General features: G+C 39.4%; 2 protein-coding genes and 1 pseudogene across 3 annotated transcripts; all 3 read left to right on the forward strand.

The window, feature by feature from the left end:
- Positions 1–5,502: 5,502 nt before the first annotated feature.
- Positions 5,503–7,738, forward strand: LOC149026103 (uncharacterized). Its single transcript, XM_089143248.1, has one exon. The coding sequence runs from the start codon at positions 5,641–5,643 to the stop codon at positions 6,067–6,069; it is 429 nt and encodes a 142-aa protein (XP_088999374.1). The 5' UTR covers positions 5,503–5,640; the 3' UTR covers positions 6,070–7,738.
- A 3,776-nt stretch (positions 7,739–11,514) lies between these two features.
- On the forward strand, positions 11,515–14,313 carry LOC149026104 (uncharacterized). The gene is made up of 2 exons (XM_089146348.1): positions 11,515–11,617; positions 11,773–14,313. Exon 2 carries the CDS (start codon positions 11,781–11,783, stop codon positions 12,789–12,791), a length of 1,011 nt encoding a protein of 336 aa, XP_089002474.1. The 5' UTR covers positions 11,515–11,617; positions 11,773–11,780; the 3' UTR covers positions 12,792–14,313.
- A 3,406-nt stretch (positions 14,314–17,719) lies between these two features.
- Positions 17,720–19,432, forward strand: LOC149026105 (membrane protein PM19L-like; annotated as a pseudogene). The gene is made up of 4 exons (XR_016171816.1): positions 17,720–18,025; positions 18,633–18,852; positions 18,954–18,999; positions 19,115–19,432. The product of XR_016171816.1 is annotated as a membrane protein PM19L-like (transcript).
- The last annotated feature ends 58 nt before the right edge of the window (positions 19,433–19,490 follow it).

Below are 19,490 nucleotides of genomic sequence, written 5' to 3' on the forward strand. Positions count from 1 at the left end.
TCAAGTGAAACCCCTCTTTCTGTTTTTGAGTTTTGACAATAATCTCTCATTTATGCAGGATGCCCAGATAAATCTACATGTCAATTGGTACAAGTTAAGCTGATCAGGACAGGTGTGTTTTGTCCTATTAAATGAATTTGTCCTCAAATGATATCACTTTAAGAAATAATTTCTAAAACTTGTCTTATCTAGGGTACGGTTCTAAGTTTTCTTTAAACAAAAATATATTTTTTGGTACGATCTGTTAGTTTTCTTTCAAAAGATTTGCTATTAAATAAGAATATTGGTGGAACTATCTAGGAACCTTCCTATATGTGAAGGATCTTATCCAAATGACCCACTAATCAATTTAAAATCCTGCGAAATCCTAAAAGGACTCTCACAAAAAAGTCATTCTAAAAGACAATAAAATAGCCCTTAACCCAACATCATTAAAAAATAACTTGTAGTATTATGTGTGATCTTCTTTCATATTGTCTGTGTTTGTTGAGAGAAATGATGTTGGCTTAACTAGTTTTCATCAACTTCACCTGCGAAAGAGTAAATTATTTACAAAGACTTATTTCTTTCATGACAGATTGAAAACATTCTATAAACCCTAAAAAATTGATTAGTTGGCAAAATCAACCCTTTCTAAGTTCTTCAGGCAGGATTAATTGAGGTGAACGTATACCAACTTGGACTTATGCAGATATACTTGACATAGTTTTTTGACTATTCTTTTCTTCTGCCTTATCATTTATGTAGAGATTAATTACTATTTATAGTCTCATCTAAATAATAAGACAACGAAATAAATTATTCAGACCCAAAAACAATCCAATCAACCGTTAGAAATGCTTTTGATTTACAAAAAATAGAAGTGGGGTTGGGGGAAAGATTTCCCTTATCCAATAAAATGAATTTTCATCTTACATTCATTCTCATGTAGTTTTTTTCCCTACTTTGTTGTTGGGTAAGATTGCAGTAGTAAAAAAAAATTCGATAGTAAATTAGTTCCAAATGTAAGGATAGGGACCACGAGATTCAGAATTAATGAAAATTTTGTTTCCGAATGCAACCAATCAAACAGGGTACCAACTACCAAAGAATGAAAGAAAATTTCTTTCTTTCCTTTTTTTCTTTTTCCTTGCCGTCCACATAAATGATGTGAATTTAATGCTCTCCACATGCTCACAGACATGTAGTTTTCCTTTTTCCAGAACAGAATATGGATGGATTTATGCTTTTCACATGCCTAACCTTGGATCCAGTTCAGGGCCTACTTCCACATGAATGATTTTGACTTAATTAAAATCAAATTTCACCATCTTGAAATTAACAAACACCTCAAAATTCTTTGTTGGGATAAAGTTGAAGACATTTTTTTTTGGTAGAAGAGAGAAGGGTTGTTAGGTTTCAGAATCATCGACTCTGATTTGAGAAAAACCCAAATCTCAGAGAGGGGCAACCACCCTCAGAACACCCAAATCTCAGGGATATAAGTTGAAGACATGAGAATTGACAGGTAAAGGTATTTAATCATTCATTGAGATCTAAATGAAAATAGATTTCACCCTTAAAAAGACGACCAAATCATTACATATGACCTTAGTTGCATACTTAAAAGTATGTAAAAATTGTAAAATTTAGGAGAAAAGAAAAGAAAAAGAGATTCATGAGTGCACCACAGAAGTCATTAGTGTTGTGTTGATTAAAGTCCTATGATCATCACATATTCTTAGACCTTGTCTTTCAAAGTAAAAGTGATATTGATGACTCTCACCATCTTTTAGTTAAATTATAATCATTCTATCTTAGAAATTCATAAGTTTTATTGTAAAGATCAGAAATAGGGAGAGATCATTTTTATATAAAGTTGGCTATAATTGACTTCTAAATAGGTCTAGCTAGTTTTCCATTAATTTGGTTTTATTTAGTTGGGATTTCATGTCTATGGTTCATGATTCTCGGACCTTGCTTGGGTCCTGCGCAATAAATGCGCAGGACCATCAAGCCATTCACTTTGGGCGATAGGATCGAAATTTCGGTCGAAATTCAACAGTCAAGATTGAAATCTCGACCTAGATTTCGGATCCTACAGCCAAAATTTCGGCTTGAAGATCCTGCGCAAGATCCAAGCTTTTTCGATGATTCTCTAAATCTCTGTGATCGAGAAAACTGGGGCAGTTTAGTTTAGGACATAGATTATTAGATCGAGTTTGTAACCTAAAATTCCACAAATGCCCCCCTTAAAAGATGGACAATTTATGAAAAACAAGCAAATCCAATAGTACATGGTAACATGGGGATTGTCTTCACCTAATGCCCCCCCTCCCCCTAAAAGATGGACAAATTGCTAAAATCCAAGATAGACCTTTAGAAAAAGATGACAATAATTATATGATCCTTGTTTGTTGGCATGGAAAGAAATGAAAGAGGATGGATGTTTGGTTGCAAGATTAAGAAACTAGTCTTAGGTAGATGAGTAGATCTATGAGTTTTAATGGCAAGTCAAATGAGTAAAAAATCTAACCATTTCGGTTGTCATTGTCTCTTCCAAGTTCCAACATAAGAACTTCTCCCTTGTTATCTAGCATTTGGATTCTTACAATGATGGCCATGCAGAGAGAATAGACTCACATGATATGATCATAGGGGAATAGTGAAAGGAGTTTGGACAGGGAAATGATCTTCACTTGTCTCCAGGGAGGGACTTCAAATATTGAACCGGTTGATTTTAGTGTGAATAACGTTGGAATATCGAACCGGTCCTCTTACCTGACGGCGGTAAGAGAGAAGGTTAACATGCAGGGGTATATTTGACTTTTGAGTCTTGGCGATCCCGATACCGAGTCGACTATGAAGTATCAGCTTTCCCAACTCCAAGCCGCGGCCCCACCACCACTGATAATAATAATAAAACAAATAGTTAAAAGGAAGAAAAAAGAAAGAAAAAAAAAAGAAGAAGGTCAGATTCTGGGTCTGACAAGGACAGTGTTTCCTTGCATGAGGTGTTTATTGTATTTTATCGTAATCGACGCAATTATATATATCGTGTTTCCCGCTCACCACTCAATTTTTCCACTAGTGTAGCGGCTGTAGCCCCAAAACCCCTCCATGGCTGATGCCATCGATGGATGGACTCTCGTGGCCTCGTGGGCCCCCACTCCCCTATTCCTTCTTTTCATATTCACAACGTGCGTCCCATCATCAGGTTTGATCAGAGGGTATATGATCAATGGATTGTGAAGCTGCTTTAGGGGTTTGGTGGGGGCCATGAATTTCTTTTATTATTCGATTGGAATCGGCAGCATCCGATTCAAGGCAACTCAAACTCCAACTCCAAGGCATGAATGAATGAATGAATGAATGGTGACAGCAAGGACCTTTTCCAAGGATATTGCTAATTAATCACCCTCTGACCTCTACAACCACCAAACCCTATATTTAGGTCCGGTGGATTAATGGGTGTTTCTCACCGACCCGACCCGACCCGACCCGACCCGACCCGACCCACCATCTTCCCCCTACTTGCTGGGCCTACCTCACAATGGGAATCCTAGCACCGTGGAACTATTCCTAAACTCGTCAAGTGTCCCACCAAAGATCTCATCTCATCTCATCTCATCTACCCAAGTAAATTTGAATTAATCGATCCAAATCTCAATGGGGATTACCCGACAATACCCATTTAACGTTACCTCACCCTTATTCATGCTAGTGTACGGAAAATAAAGGACAACCCCTCCCTTCCCTCCCCTCCCCTATTGTGGTACGAAACTCATAGTGTCATTTAAATAAAATAAAGAATTGCAAGGCGGAGAGGAACTGAGGAAGGGATGTAGTGATCCAAGAAATACCAATTTTAAATTGGAGAATGGAAAGGGCAATTTGCCAGTTTTTATGGAAAGAGATTTGGATTTTTAATCAATAGATATATTTGATTTGTTAGTGAGAAAATTGTAGAGCAGAGAAGGAGCCCCAAATGCCCAACAATATCTTTATAAGCCATCCCCAATCAGTGTCGGCCCGGTTTCCTCCTTGGGAACAGCACCGCCACTACCACGGCCAGCGCCACCACCACCACCACCACCATCACCATCACCATCACGACCACCCGCCACCACGCACCCGCACCGTCATTTATCGGACAATCGCAAATTTTCAACTGCTCCTCACCACCTGTTTCTTGGCTTCTTCTGATGGGGGAGTGGGGGCCAGTATTGTGGGGCTCAAGGGGTGGACCCCATCCAAGAGTACACGTGGCACGCATGCTTAGGTGGTAATGAAATGAAACATGGAAGAGAGAGAGAGAGATAGAGAGAGAAAGAGGCACATGGGGGGGTGGTAGGTTCAAGAAATTCATGTGATCGCATGTGCTTTCCGTTGGTTTGAGTGAGTGGCCCCATTTTCTTTTGCTTTGTTAATGCTTTTACCTCTCTCTCTCTTCTCCAGTTTTCACATGTTTTGCTCCATTTTTCCTCTTCGGCTTGGCTCGTGGTTTCTTTGGACTCTTCTGTCTTTTGCCAGGTGGAGTCTGTTTTTTGTCCACTTCCTCTGTTCTCATTCTTGAACCGCCCCGGCTCAAATTTAGGTAAACCCACCCGGTCATTCTGGTTCTCGGTTCACCCAAGTCAAGTTAATTTTGGAAGACAGCTCTCTGTGTCATCCAAATTCTATTAATAACCTATTCCCCAATTTAACAACACACACCCCAAGTTGCTTTGCCTTTGTCTTTGCCTTTTCTGTGGGCCTTAATTTGCCGGCTCACTTTAGTGGGTTATGAAAGTTACACCATGGCCAAAGTTATCTTAACAATCCTTCATAAAAATATTAATTTTTGAAAAAAATGTTTTAATTGATGTTAAATGACATAGTCAACCTTTGAAAATCTTATCTCTTTGACTTTCAATATTGACTTCTGAACCATGAGAAACAGATGGTTAATGTCCATCGAATCATATGTGATTTCTTACCAGGTTCATTCAGACCAACCACTCTGAGGGGTTGATTTGTCTGGTCCAATTTAGAGTTTAAAAACAAAAAAAAAGGCCATGAGATGAGAGAAAGTGGTGGTGATCCTTATCCTTAATCTTGTAATTAAGAAACAGATGTCGGATTTCTGGCCCATTTACGGTTCTTAATTGGGATTCACGTGGCTCAAAGAGGGATTCGTTGACTTTTCGAACAGCCCATATGCTTATCTGTTGAATTCTAAAATGTCTATATTAATAAGTGTGATGAACTGATGATCAGACTGCTTGAGAGAGAGAGAGAGAGAGAGCCAAGCCAATAAGGCAATGAAGCCAAGCCGGGTTCTTTCAAGGAAAGCCAAGATACACAGAATCAACACTCAACAGTATCATCTATCATGCATGTCCACATGTGATCCAAAAACAGTAATTGGGAAGCCAAAACTCTGTGGGCCCAGCTTCGTTGGCATTGACATTTCTAGAACTCCACAATAATTTAACCCCTCTCTCTCCCTCAATATTCTCTGCATTCTCCCTTTCTCCCCTTCCATCTCCATCTCCATCTCCATCTCCATCTCCATCTCCTTCAAGGAGCTGTGCTATCTCTGTTTCTCTTCACCTTCTCCTCCTCCTACTTTTCTTTCCTTTTCTCTGTTTTTTTTTTCTTTTCTTCAGAAACACATCGATGGATACGGCGGAAGATCATGTAGCTTCACCCACATTCTCAACGGGAGAAAAGAAGAGAACCCATCAAGAGTGTGAGGATAGTAATGAATCTCTTCACTCCTGCTCTAATGGCTTCGTCCAAAGCAGAAGACATTCCAAACCCATTAACAAGAAGCTCCGCAGGAAGCAAAACAGCACAAGGGCGAAGCTTCAGAAGAGTAATGATTGTGAAGATCAGGTCGATGAGGAAAAGCTTGGTATAGAGAAGAGAATCATGCTGTTGCAGAGTATCATCCCTGGAGGAGACTCTCTTGGGATCGACAAGCTTTTTGAAGAAACAGCTCTCTATATATTGTCTCTGCAAGGCCAAGTGAAGGCCATGAAGATTCTTACCAGCTTCTTTGAGACACTTGAGGAGAAGAAGTCCATGTCCAAGTTTGGAGGTTAATTACTCCTAGTTCTCTCTGTAAACCCAATTGCTTCCCTTTCTCTTCTCTTCTCTTCTTTTTATTTTTATTTTTCATATTTAGTCTCCCCCAATTTTTCTCTTCTTAATTTTTCTAATCTTCTTAGGGAAGCTGGCTGGTAATGTTCTCTGGTGATATGCCATTGTAGGGCTTTTAGCAAGCCTAATTCATGTAAATTGGGAATTAAGGAGAGACCAGCATAATTTGTTTTTCTTTTGTTCTTGTGTATGTATATAATCTTGTCCATTTGATATTGAATGGATTGGGCCCACATGGCATATCTTCAAACAGTCGATCAGGTGCTTCTTGCTTGCCCTGACGGTCCTGATCTCTGACCAGTATTAGATGATATACAGATCATGAGATAGATGCTGTTATTGAAGAAGAGATCAAGGCAAATCAACTAGCTAGCTAGCTAGTTAGTTAGGTGAGGGACCATTGTTTTTGTTTTCATTTTCATTGAGAAAGCCTAAGAAGCCTTATATCATTAGAGTCACTGGTTTAGCTAAAGTTCAAGTTCAATTCCCCAATCCATATGACCATATGACCATATGAATCATGAATGGTTAGGCAAAGTGAATCTGCAGGTTGGCTTTTAGACTTCACACTTGGGTTTGGGCAGTAAGAGGAAAATGAGGAAGAGCTAATGGGTCCAATTTACTTTTCAGGTGCCCCTTCCCACTTGCCCGTGGGCCTTTTTCCTCATGGGCCCTTCTGGTGTACAATGTTGGCCCACCTCCACCTTCATCCCCTTCCCCTTCCCCTCCCTACTCTCTCTATCTCAATTCTCAACTCCACAGGGAACATGATTATGAGTGTCTGGTAGGGTGAGCGGCAACAAATAAGTGGTGTAACATCACAAGTCACAACCCTCTTCTTTATCCTTAAGATGCCACACAGTGAGTAAGATACTAAGATATGTTTACAGCATCAAAGATAGCCTACAGGTTGCTCTGCCCCCACCCACCTTGTCTTTCCTAGAGACAAAACCCAAGATTTTGTTGTTTCTCTTGTAATGCTACGGACTGACAAACATCCGGGTCAAACCCAAACCCAAACCCAAACCCGACCCAGATTTGAAAACTTTGGCTCCTTGAAATGACTGCATTGCAGGATCCTGGCAAGTTGGCTCTTCAAAGTTCAATCTTGTTGGCTTCTTGGGGGAGACCAGAAGTCCAGAATGGGTTCACTGCCTCTAACTTGTTTTGAGGGAGAGAGTCTACATGTCACTGGTGCAGTGTTGCTCCCTGAATGAGGCATTTTCATGGGATTCCCCAGATTCCTGACAGTCCATGGATGCATCACTGCCCTGTCAGCAAATGTGGAAAATTTCTATGCATCACTATGCTGATGAAGTTGAACTTAAGACTCCTTCCTTAAATGTGATGCATTGGTTGAGTTTTTAAGCCAACTAACTCAAAAGATTTTTGTATGAGTGTAGCTGTTGTCCCAGAGAACAAATTGAATGGAGGAGAGACATTTTAGGTTGTGGAAATAATGCATAAACATGAGAATCATCATCTAATCATGAATTAAGTGTAATTTAAAAAAAAGGGTGTGTCACAAACACCATTGAATAAGGTGGGTCATATTCTATCTATTTTGTAATGATATTCTCCAACTTGAAAAAAGGGCAAATGAATAGTCCATCAAGCTTTGCAACCCTTTTTCTTCCCAACCCTTTTTTGAAATAAATGTAGAAGAAAATTTGAAAGACTAATATTAATTAATACAAAAAAAAAGTGTAAAATTATATTATAGTGCCTTTGTTCATGTGGTTCTCCCAGTTGGTCTCCTATCTAACCAACAGTTCCATTAACATCAATCCCTCACAGAAGCTTTAGGTAGGTGAATTTTGATACTATTACCTATGGGAGATGGAATTTTTCAGCTTTTGCTGGTCTAAAAACCAACACATTACAGCCTTATACATAACTCTTTTTTTCTTGTCTAGGACTATTTTGTTCGAACTCTTCTTGACCAAACTGGTTATGGAACTTATTTTGTTTCCCAAAATCACTCCATTGATTCGCCCAATAAGTAGATGAGAATTTTATACAGTCAAAATGCATTTAATTGAGCCTTAAGGCACATGGACTGCCACATTGCACTGAATAAATCAAATAAAGCTGCCTATGACTGAAACAGGAATTTCAACCATTTTCTTCCAAGTTCTGGATAAGGATTAAGAAGAGAGATGATGATCAGAGATGAAATTCAAACAACCCAGAAAGGAAAAAAAAAAAACTACAGGACTTGTATGGTTGAGCTGTCTAAGCTTCAGTCTTAACGTGGCAAGTTGCAGTTCTGGCAGATGATCAGTGGCTTTGGTTTTAGCAGAAGCGAATGAGGGGGCAATAAGTAGTGTTGGTACATGATATTTGGCTATTTTGTAGTACTGATTTTGACATGTCTTACTGTTTTGAAGAAAGAGATGAGATCAAACATCAAGCCACCAAGCCCACTAGCTAAGCTAAGGTGGTTTCTGGTTTCTAGGCCTCTCTGTTTCTGTGGAGTCTTAAGTTGCTTCGTTGCCTCTATTTCCTGACCATCTCTACAGGCCTCTGGGTTTTGATAGCTTTGTAGTTTTGTTCTCTTGTTAATGAATCGTCTTCTTATTATCAGAAAGGTAAAAACAAATAGGGCTAGCATAGGGACACAGAGTGTGTATAGTACAGTTCTTTAACTTACAAGATTGTTGACAAGCAAGCTTTGGGTTCACGAGGATAGATAGAGTAGTTTATTGGGTTCCTTCCTTAATAGGACAAACTCAATGGAAACTGAGTAAACTGGGAAGGTAAGGTAAAGAGGGAAATTTTCAGAATGAGATGCCAAAGAAGGACTAGTAATTAAAGATATATCATCAAAGCTTGGAAGCTAGTTGGGAATCCTATATCGATCTGAAGGACTAAACCCAACAGTACCAGAAGAGAGGTGGATCTCGTAATGGTATGAGACCTGAGAAGATCTTCCTCATGTGACCTGAGGAAAGACAAGACAGGAGAACTTTAATGAAATGCATGCCCAGGTCAGACACACTTGACACTAGGGTGTTGAACAAATTAATATTGTCCTTCAAACCTCAGAACGATGCTTTTGCTTAGTTGCTTGTGCTAGTGGGTCAAACGAGTTAAAAACCCTTGTCTGCCTGCTCCTGCACAAGGATTGCAGCAAGGTCAAGAGCTGTGTAAATCTAAATCATCATCATAGCTCGTGCTGGGTTGGGCCGGATAGCCCAAGTTGCTAGATTTACAAATTGGGCCATCTTGGGTTGGGTCAAAACAGTACACTTGGGCTTTGTCTGGGCCGTAGCACAGCCCTGCAGGAATCCCATTCCCAGAAAATTGGGCTTGTGTTTGTCAAAGAGGCAAGCTTGTATTTTTATTAAGAGAGTAGTGGTGAAATGATCTCAAATCTTAATATCATATGGGCATTCCGACGTTGGGGGCACTATTAGGTGCACGTCACATTTTGATCTCTAGCATTACATAATAATATTAAAAATTAAGTCATTAGTGAAGGTGTGTGGTCATGGATCTCAACTAATGAAATAATAAATGTACAAAATCATTCTTCATGGTTGACTTGGTATCACACATCTTATGTATCTTTCCTATCTCGATTATTTTGTAGGTAGAGATAGAGGTGTAAACGGATCGGATTCGGATCGGATAGTGGTAATACCATATCCGCATCCTATTATATTCGGACGGATTCAGATAATATCTTATTGGATTTTGGACTGGATTCAGATGATAATCAGATAATTATTTTTTTGAATAAATTATTCTAAATGGCAATGAATATAGATTGAATATAAGTTTTCGTATACCTACTAATATCTTTACCACTTTATTTCTTAGGGTTAGGTTTCAAATTTAAGAATTTAACAACTTTAATAGTTATTTTAGCAAAAAATCTAGAAAAATACTCACATATTTCAAGTAAAAAATATATAAAATAAGAAAAACAAATCCAAATAAGTAACTTAATCGGATAATTTTATCGAACGGATAATAACCGGATAGAAAGGGTATACCAATCCGCATCATATTAGTAATGGTGGGACGGTTCGGAATACCTCTAAATGAATACAGATGCGAATTCGAGAGCGAATTTCGGTTATCCATTTACACCCCTAGGTAGAGATGGTGATGGAAGCGCGAGGGGGAGCAGCCGCGCCAACGGAAACTGCCACGATATGAGAAATAACCAACGGTTGGAAGGGAAAAGTGAGGGTATGAATGCAAATAAAATTTCTTACATTCAATGGTTACTATTTATAAATTTACAAAATAAAGCCCGCTCCCCTCTGCGATGTTAGGCACATCATCAACCAAAGCGCATATCCTCTATTAGATCTGGAGATGTTGAGGGAAGTAGTGCTGAATAATTGCAGAAATAAACATGATTATCCCCTCTAATAGATCCTAGAGATGTTGAGGTAAGACGTGAAAAATTGTGAAGAGAAACAGATCCAGGCACCATCGACCCAACGCAAACCCTCCCATAAACCCCATCGCTGAAAATGCGGAAATAAACATGAGTTAGCCACCATCAACCCCAACCGCCAAGTCCCCTCCCAAACCCCACGCGAAAAATTGTAGAAATAAACGATCCAACCACACGACCCCAACTCCCAAGCCCTCCCAAAACCCCACAGCATCACCACTCTCGCACCTGCAACACATTTGGGTCTCTTGTTCGACGATTCTTTATGGGTACAGGCGATGTAGCCGGTGAAGAAAGAGGACGGAGAAAACGAAAAGGAAGAAGAAAGGAAGAGTCCACACCGAAAAAACGATCTGGAATCCCCACTTGAGTAGAAGGGGGACCACATGGCAGCAATTTGAGTTTAAAAGTAAAATTCGAAAACTAAAGACGTTGATTGTAATTTAAACTTTTATATTTACATTTATATCCAATATTTTGATTTTCAACCATTAGATTTAAAACTTTACACGTGGCAAGATCTTGGCCATTGGCAGCTGGCAGCAGCCGCTGCCGCAAACCAAAATCCGATGGTGATATGTAGTAGCTGCATTCAGGAGATTTTATGCTAGGTAATGGAATTTGGGTTTTTCAAACATAGCTGTGGAAGAGGGTTTGATCGTGAAAGGAATTTGGCCCATTCCATAGGGTAGAACGGTAATTTCGCGTGTTTGAGAGTGTATCTGGTGAGATTGGTTCATTGAATTTCGGATACTTCGGATCCCTGAACCGGTTAAAGTTAAACCCATTGGAATTTCGGACACTTGGAGTTTCGACCACAATGATGAATGATGTCCGTTCAAACGTAATAAATCTGTTAAAAGCATTTTCCCCAAACACCCTTTGACTCAACACGTGTCACGTAAGTGAGCGGGCGTCTTTTTCCTCTTTAAAACTGCCCTCTCCCTTTAATCTCCTCTCATTTCCGATTTATTTGCAAGTTCCTCTTTTCATTTCATTGGACATTGGCCTTGCTGACAAAAGTAACCAACTCGTAAAGCGATAGGGTTTTCTCCTCTGCCATTGAAACCCTAAAAGGTAAGCTTTCCTCAACATCTCTCCTCTTCTCTTCTCAGGGTTCGATCGTTTTCACTCTTCAATATTCTCTTCTTCTTGTTCGTTGTTGTTTCAATTAATCTCTGTTGCTGATTTCATTTTCTAAAATCTTCTTGTTTACATTTCTCTGTAAGTAGGTTCATCAATGGCGGAAGCGGCGATTGGCAATGGCGTCGCATCGGACATCGATTATCAAACAGGGGAAGAATATATGGATTCGAAGCAAGACACCGATTTCGGTAAAGAGACCAACATTTCTGAGTTGAGTCAAAAGATCGAAGTGCTGGAACAGGAAAATTCTGAATTGAAACGTGAAAAGGGGAAGAGCGATGAAAAAGTGGAGCGCTTAATGGTGGAGATCGAAGAATTGAGGACTGACAGTGCTTCGATGAAAGAACGGTTTCAGAAGGAGATCGAACAGTTCTCTGAAGAAAAGAATGCTCTGAAAGTTGTCTCGGCCCATGCGCATCAGTTGGAAACTGATATTTCTCGCTTACAACACGATTTGGTGTCCACGATGACGGAGAGCGACGAAAGGATGGGAGAGTTGCAGAAGTTGAACGATGCACTTGAAGAGCTTAAACAGAGCAATCTCAACAAGGAGGCAAAGGTCGAAGAGCTTGAGAAGGAGAAAGCTTCTCTGCTGGAAAGGATCGATGAGGGAAGCAAGCGTGAACAGGAGTTACGATCTACCATCTCGGAGCTCCAGAAAGTAACAGAAGAATTGGAATCCAAAGTTGTAGAGACTTCTTCGGTCTTGGAGAAGTTAAACAAGGAGAAGGATGAAGACCGGAAGCTGAAATCTTCTTTGGAAGAAGCTCTGAAGCAATCCCAAGAGAAATTGAAGGAGATGGAGGCTAATGTTAACCATTTGCTGAATGATCTTAAAGAATCGGGGAAATCAGTTGACAAATTGAACGAGACGGAAGCAAAGGCCAACCGTTTGCAGAATGCTCTTGAAGAATCGGAAAAATCAGTTAGGAAATTGAAGGAACTGAACTCTAACAGTACTGCGATGGCCAGGGAATTGGACGCTGTGGATGGTGTGAACGAGTCGACAGGCCTGAAGTTTCACTGGCAAACGGCGGTGGCTTCTACCGGAACTGTTGCCGCAGCGGCGGCTTTACTGTATCTCACCTATGCCAGGCGAAGGTAGGGAGGAAAAAATTATAGACACCGACATCTAATCAATAATAAGGAAAAAAGAGAAAAAGGTGAGTTTCGATGTTTTGACTACGAGTTAGATTTGTTTTTCTATCAAATTTTCTGATGATTTTTTTCTTGGATTTATACTTTTGAGTCTACATAGAAGAACCGTTATAGATGGATACACTACAGAGAGGAATGGGATATTTCTCTATTTTGGTTTATTTTGTTTTTGGCATTATGATAATTGAGTAGAGATGCTACCTTCGAATCTTCTATCCAGGGATAAAAGTTGATATAATTGATTGATCATGTGAACCTATTCGTTATGTTTTTTTTTACCTTTTGTAGCTTCAAATACTCGTAAGTTCCTCATGGTTGGGTTTGTGAATTGTGATTCTTCTTTGCTAGTGTCTTCTGGTGATTAAAGTGCTCATGCGATTGGCAATTCTGTTTTGAGAATTTGGTTCTCCTTTGAATAGTAATGCAAATGGTCGGTCTTAAAATGTGTGAAAGTTGATGCAGATTCTAACCTTAACCCGAATCCTCGTTGCTGGAGGAGGGTTTGGTCCTATGAGTGATAATATGGTACCAGACTACAATTATTAATCAAATAGTAATATAGTAGTGAAAAGAATAGTTTAAGTTGGATTTGCTTATTGCCATTGACAGTGGAAAACTTTGTTGTATGGTTCATTGTCTCATTAGAAACTGCAGGGGTTTAGAAGAACAAAGCCTAGCACAGTAGGTAGTCATTTTAGATAGGCAACAGTATTAACTCTGAAAGGAAAATGCATAAACAATACTCCTAGCATCGGAAGAATCTTGATAAGAGGAACGTTACAACATTTAATCAACTATTCCACTGGTCGACCAGGGTCATGTTGGTATTGGAATTGTAATGTTTCACCGTGAAGACTTGTAAGACCATGTACTTGGCATTTCTCATCCTATTTTCTTGGTTGGCCCTTGTGATATACCAGTCATTGGTTGATTATTTTCCTTTATGGTTTAGTACTTAATGATCTTGGGGCATGATAAAGAATAAAGCTAATAGAAGTTTACAACATCCCGAAAGTCGTTCTTAAATGAGAACTTTTGGCCTAATGTCCGATTGGGTTGAATGTATATGTTCTGTGGTTAATACCCCCAAGTTCAAATTTGATCCTATTGTGGCACCTGTTTATGAGGAGGTTCTTTGTTGGTTGATCTTTTCACTCTTTTCACCTTTTAACAAGTAGTACAGTACACAAAGTCTTGTGGGCATTCACACCAGACAGCCAGCATACTTAACAGTGGGTGCCTACCTATAGTAAGGGACTGATATTCCCAGTTTTAACTATATTACAGAACCCAGTATTAAGTAAGGACTGAGCAAGATTTAACAGAAGAGGTGTTAACCAGGTTCTGTTCTTGGGATAGGGGGAGCAACATTTGCAGTTTGACAGAAGCCTTTATAGATCAAAAAGTAGCCCCAGTTACCAACCTAGCATCCAGCCTTTGAAGCAATGGTAAACGGGGAGAAGAAGCCATAGGGAATGGGGATGATTCTGAAGGCAGGGTCACAATTGGGTTTTGTGGTGGGGGTGGGGGGTGGGGGTGAAGAAACTTCTTTCAGACAAGAGCATACCAAGCTGCGTCCGAGAAAACCAACTCAATCAGCAAGACATCTAAGCAGCGGAGTTGGGCCATGCTATCTCGCTTGACAAAGATAGCACCTTCTGGGATGGGGTGTTCGCACATGAGTTGCTTTTCTTAATGAATGTCATCTGAAACCGATAGCTTGCCCACTGGACCCTGTGTTTCACGGCTGTCCACTGCATTAGTTAGATCTGCAGAGTCTGATTCTAAAACTACCAAATCGTATCCTTCCCTCAGTGTAGAGCATACTGCCCCTCATTGCAAGAGCCTCAACTTCAAAGGCTGATTGGGTCTGAGCTGGTTTTGAAAGATCCAATTGGAGGTTTCCACTTCAAGTCTTCTCTCCTTTTGCTGGAACTGGATCCCTCTTGTGGGAAGGTTTATTGGCTTCAAGGAATTCCCCTAGTTGCGTCTCATCACAGGTGTCAATAACCTCTATCGGAGAAGGGATCTTCTTGTTAAATATCAGATCATTTCTTGAAATCCAGATCTTCCACATGAGAAACGCTGCCAAACTGGGTTGAAGTCCTTCCCTGTTATGTTCTTCAGACAGCTCCAAGATTGTCTTCAGTTTCAGTTTCCGCCCCCCACACCAAGGGCAGCCAGGATCCACATCGACATGTCTGATCCTCAGGCTTTTTGCACAGGCCTTCCAAATTAGTTGCTGAGTCTTGATATCCATTCAGGATTGAAAGGTTTTTTCTTGGAAAGATAACCATTACAATCGCTCCATGGATAATAAAAAGATATAGCAAGCACAGTGAACACCCAGTTCCGCCGGTGGAACGAAGTAAGCCGCTTAAATCTCGCTGATAAAAAAGAATATTAAAATTAGTGATCGTAGTTCATGATGGGTCGTGCTTAAGATGATGTGCAGGACCATTGTGCTAAGACCATTGTGCTAACCAATTTCGGCCGTCGGATCAAATTTTGGAACCGACGATCCAAAATTTGACATGACGGTAATGTGCACTGAAGCAATTATGGTTCGTTTTATTCTTTTAGTAGCATTTTTTCCAACTTCAGATCGGCTTGATGCAGGTAAACGAAAGAGAAGCCGTTAGGTATTTGTATGCGGAATTCTTCAGCTGCTCTCATTTGTAAAGTTATGAGATATTCCAATTATTAGATTTGAATAATTTAAGTGTTTAGCCAATAATTAAATATTAACTCGATAATAACGAAATACCAATTTAACAGGTGAACTCTACGATTTTGATTCCTTTACGTATCTAATAAAATACCTACGGGTGTTAAATGGTGCGGTTTAATTTAAATCATTTTAAAAGGTCTTAATTTTCAAAGATAACCCAACCTCATTAAATGATTTGATTTATTTTCATTGAACAGTTTCGGTTTGATTTTGTTAATTTCATTTTTGGATTTGAGCAGTTTGGGTGAATATCGTTTGTTTGAAGAATATGAAGCATGGTGGGAAAAGTGAAAATTTTAACAAATCTTAAAATTTGGATTGTTTAGTATAATGGGGTAAAAAGGTAGACCAACTTCTTTAAGGTTCTGTTTGGTTACATGAATCTAGTTATTTAAAATTTTTGGATTTACAAATGGGAGATTAATACTCTTTTAGTTGTGTGAATCCTTGAATTTATGAAATTTAAAGATTTATCTTTTTTACACTCAAAACGTAAGTCTTTAGATTTATGGGTATGAGGTGAAATCTAGAGATTTCCTCCCTTACTATAAAAGTGTTAAAATTGGTAAACCATAACTCTATAGATGTTATTTTAGGATGAATCTATAGATTTCATTCTAAAGATAAAAATTCAGGCTAATCAAACAGTTAATTTTAGGAATCATAATTCCATAAATTTGAAATTTCCAGATTCAAGTAATCAAACAAGCCCTAAATTAAGAAAAAATGTTTGTTTACATTGTGTTTCATTTTTTTCATTCCATCTCTTTTAAAAACAGTACATATTTTAATAGAATTTTGTGGGAAATTGAAAAATATAATAAAAGTATGACCAATAATTACAATTTTTTTTTATTTTTTTATATAAAATCCTTCCATTTTTCTCTATTCCACTCTAAGGGGATGTTATATGTTTGTTTTTTCTACCTGTTTTATTTTTATTTGGCAATCAAACGATGCCTAATGATTTAAAAAACCTAATTCTAGCTCTGAATCCTGACTAAGGTTTCTGATCTTGGAAACGGGATCAAAGTGGATTGATATGCCAGCCTCAACTCTCAAGCACAGTACTTGAAGTACTCTTGATCTCTTATGATTATGTTAGGTTCTGTTTGTTTCTTCTCCTTTACTGCATCAACCCAATGAGCTGTACAGTGGCCCGTGTCATGCACTCCTGAACAAATATTGGGATGGGCAGAATGCAGATCGATCATCAGAAAAGTTAGCTCAGCTGGAGTACTTGCAAGCGTTAAAGTATCCCAAGGTAGCATACGACTACGTATCCAGACCCCGACTTCGCGTCCAGACACAAAACATGCCGGATACACACGCCTAACACCGCGGTCCGGGACCTTCCTTGCAAGCAGGTAGCATCACTCTACCATTTGTAAATTCTTTAAAGAGGGAATGAAAACCTGGATAATTCTGGAGATCCTGAGGATATTTCTTTTCTTTTGGAAAAGCAAACCCCTATTAGCTGAGCTGGGTTTGAGACTCTGGAAGGCATCACAATACAATACAATACAATACAATACAGAGGGGCCCAACGGCATCTCTGGGGAAAAAAATGGACGGTTTGATGATTGTAACAGTCCACATCGGATGCTTCATCTGGGTTCCTCCCAGATATTCGTGGTAAGCAAATGGTTTCCTGCTTTACATGCAGAGAGTTAAAAAGCCGGGTTTTGCTTCTCACAACTCACAAAGGCCCTTTTCCAATCCCACAAGTCTGGTTTCTCCCCAACAATTTATACTCGTTCCAAATATTCCTCAAGATTTTAAGAAGATATAATGGTTGAGAAATTACAATCAAACTCACTGGGCTATATATGGTAAGCCATAACTGAACAGTTGGTTCCAGAGGTAAAAAGAGTTTTTTTTTTCTTTTTCTTCCAAAAGATAAATTGGTAAAAAGAGTTGAAACCCACAAGAGTTACGCATCCCAGGAATCAAATTTGTACAAAGTGTTCCAGTCTTCCAGATTCATTTCAAGAGGACTGCTTTTCTCTTTCTTTACAGAGGGAAGGAAGAAAAGAGCTGAGCAAAGAATCAAAGCAAAGGCAGGATATGAAGTATACCATCTGGAAGAGATTTCAAATGAGAGTTCCTAGCTTGCCTTGATTTTCAAGTTACTTACTTTACAACTTCCAAGATATTCATCTTTGGAAGAAAAGAACAAGTCATTGTTGTATGTCCTCTCTCTATAAGGTTCCATACCTGTAGCCCTTCATTCTGTGCCTTCCTCAGCTCTCCCTCTCTCTCTCTCTGTCTCCTCTTCCTAATAATCCATCTTGCCCCTTCGAACACCTTACCAGTGCACATTGTACTAATGGCAGCCCTAAAGCCAGTTGCAACTCTACTTTTGCTCCTCAACCTCTGCATGTATATCGTTGTTGCAGCAATTGGAGGTTGGGCCCTCAATAGAGCTATCGACCATGGCTTCGTCATCGGTAAATTATCATCTAGCTTTTTGTTACTACCACATAGCTATAATTACACATTTACAGGATATCATAAGACTTATTCACCATTCGTGTTTTGTAGGAAACATCTGAGATTTATAGCTTTAGGGGGTGGGGGGAGTTAGATATCCACTGTTTCAAGGCCTGTCTTGGGGCTGGAAAAGCTAATTAACTGGGTTGATGCCCAACAAGTTTGTTAGTCTCTGCCATCTTCTCAAACATGGCAGTGTATAAGGATGTCTCAAAGAGGTTAAAAATTAGTGACTGGTGCTTTATCCATATGGAAGACAAAGACACAAGGTAGCAGTTAGGAGTTCAAGTCCTATTGCCCTTATGGCTGGGGCTGTGACTGGTCCAGTAGTCTTGAAGTCCTAACTTGAGCTCAGGAGAGCCCCCAACTCAACCCAAAACCCAGCCTATTTATAGTTCACTCATCAAGCTCGTGCAGGTTAAAGTAGCTCAGGACCCCCATGAGATCAAAACATCCAAACGTTCTGGTTGTTTTTCATTTCTTTACCTTTTGGTATATCTTCTTCTACTCTTTTTCTCCCTTATGTTACATGTTGCTCATGTTTTTAACCCTTGGGAAATGCAGGCCCTGACCTTGTACTACCAGCACATTTTGCACCCATTTACTTTCCAATGGGGAATGCAGCCACGGGCTTCTTTGTGGTGTTTGCCTTGATTGCCTCAGTCGTAGGTGGTGCATCGGCCTTGGCTGGTGTTCACCACATTCGGACATGGGATGCTGACAGCTTACCTTCAGCAGCATCAATTGCTACTGTTGCTTGGACTCTTACGCTCCTTGCAATGGGGTATGTGATCTTCTTGCTTCACTCAGTGGTTTCATCAACATCAGATATACTACCATTTTAGTTTTCATTGCTTTATTTAACCTACCTTGTTATATGTGTAGATTGGCTTATAAAGAGATTGAGAAAAACATCAGGAATGCACGCTTGGTACGTCTTCCATCAGCATTCTCCCTTAGCTGTTACTTCCATCAACTTAAAAGATGGAAGCTTTCCTTTGTATATGGATCAATAACAATACTACTTTGTTTTTTAATTCTTGCAGAAGACAATGGAAGCATTTCTTAATTATCCTTTCAGTAACACAGCTGATCTATCTCATTGCTATTCATGGAGCCTCGAGCATCAGGAGGGGATGATCAGAGTTAATTTCTGTGGAAAATGTGTTGTTTGTCGGGCATTTTATTTTTCATTTTTTGTTGCGCAGATTGCTTTGTGGTTGTATTTGATTGGGTTTATTTTAATCAATAATAAAAAAAATTAATGTAAAGAGAGGATATGATGAGTGATTTCTCAGTTATTTATGGAAGTTCAGATATTGTAACTCATACCTACCAGTTTTTATGGCTCAATGGTTCAGAATCTTAATTTGTTAGAATAAGGCTGGATAATTGTCTTTGTTGGTTCAGAATCTTAATTTG

The sequence above is a fragment of the Hakea prostrata genome, chromosome 2, assembly GCF_041222555.1.
Source record: "Hakea prostrata isolate BN-2017 chromosome 2, UWA_Hpros_2, whole genome shotgun sequence".
Lineage (NCBI taxonomy): Eukaryota > Viridiplantae > Streptophyta > Magnoliopsida > Proteales > Proteaceae > Hakea > Hakea prostrata.

Bases quoted from the DNA above. Each gene is read 5' to 3' on its own strand.
- LOC149026103 (XM_089143248.1), top strand. From the start codon at position 5,641: ATGGATACGGCGGAAGATCATGTAGCTTCACCCACATTCTCAACGGGA.
- LOC149026104 (XM_089146348.1), top strand. From the start codon at position 11,781: ATGGCGGAAGCGGCGATTGGCAATGGCGTCGCATCGGACATCGATTAT.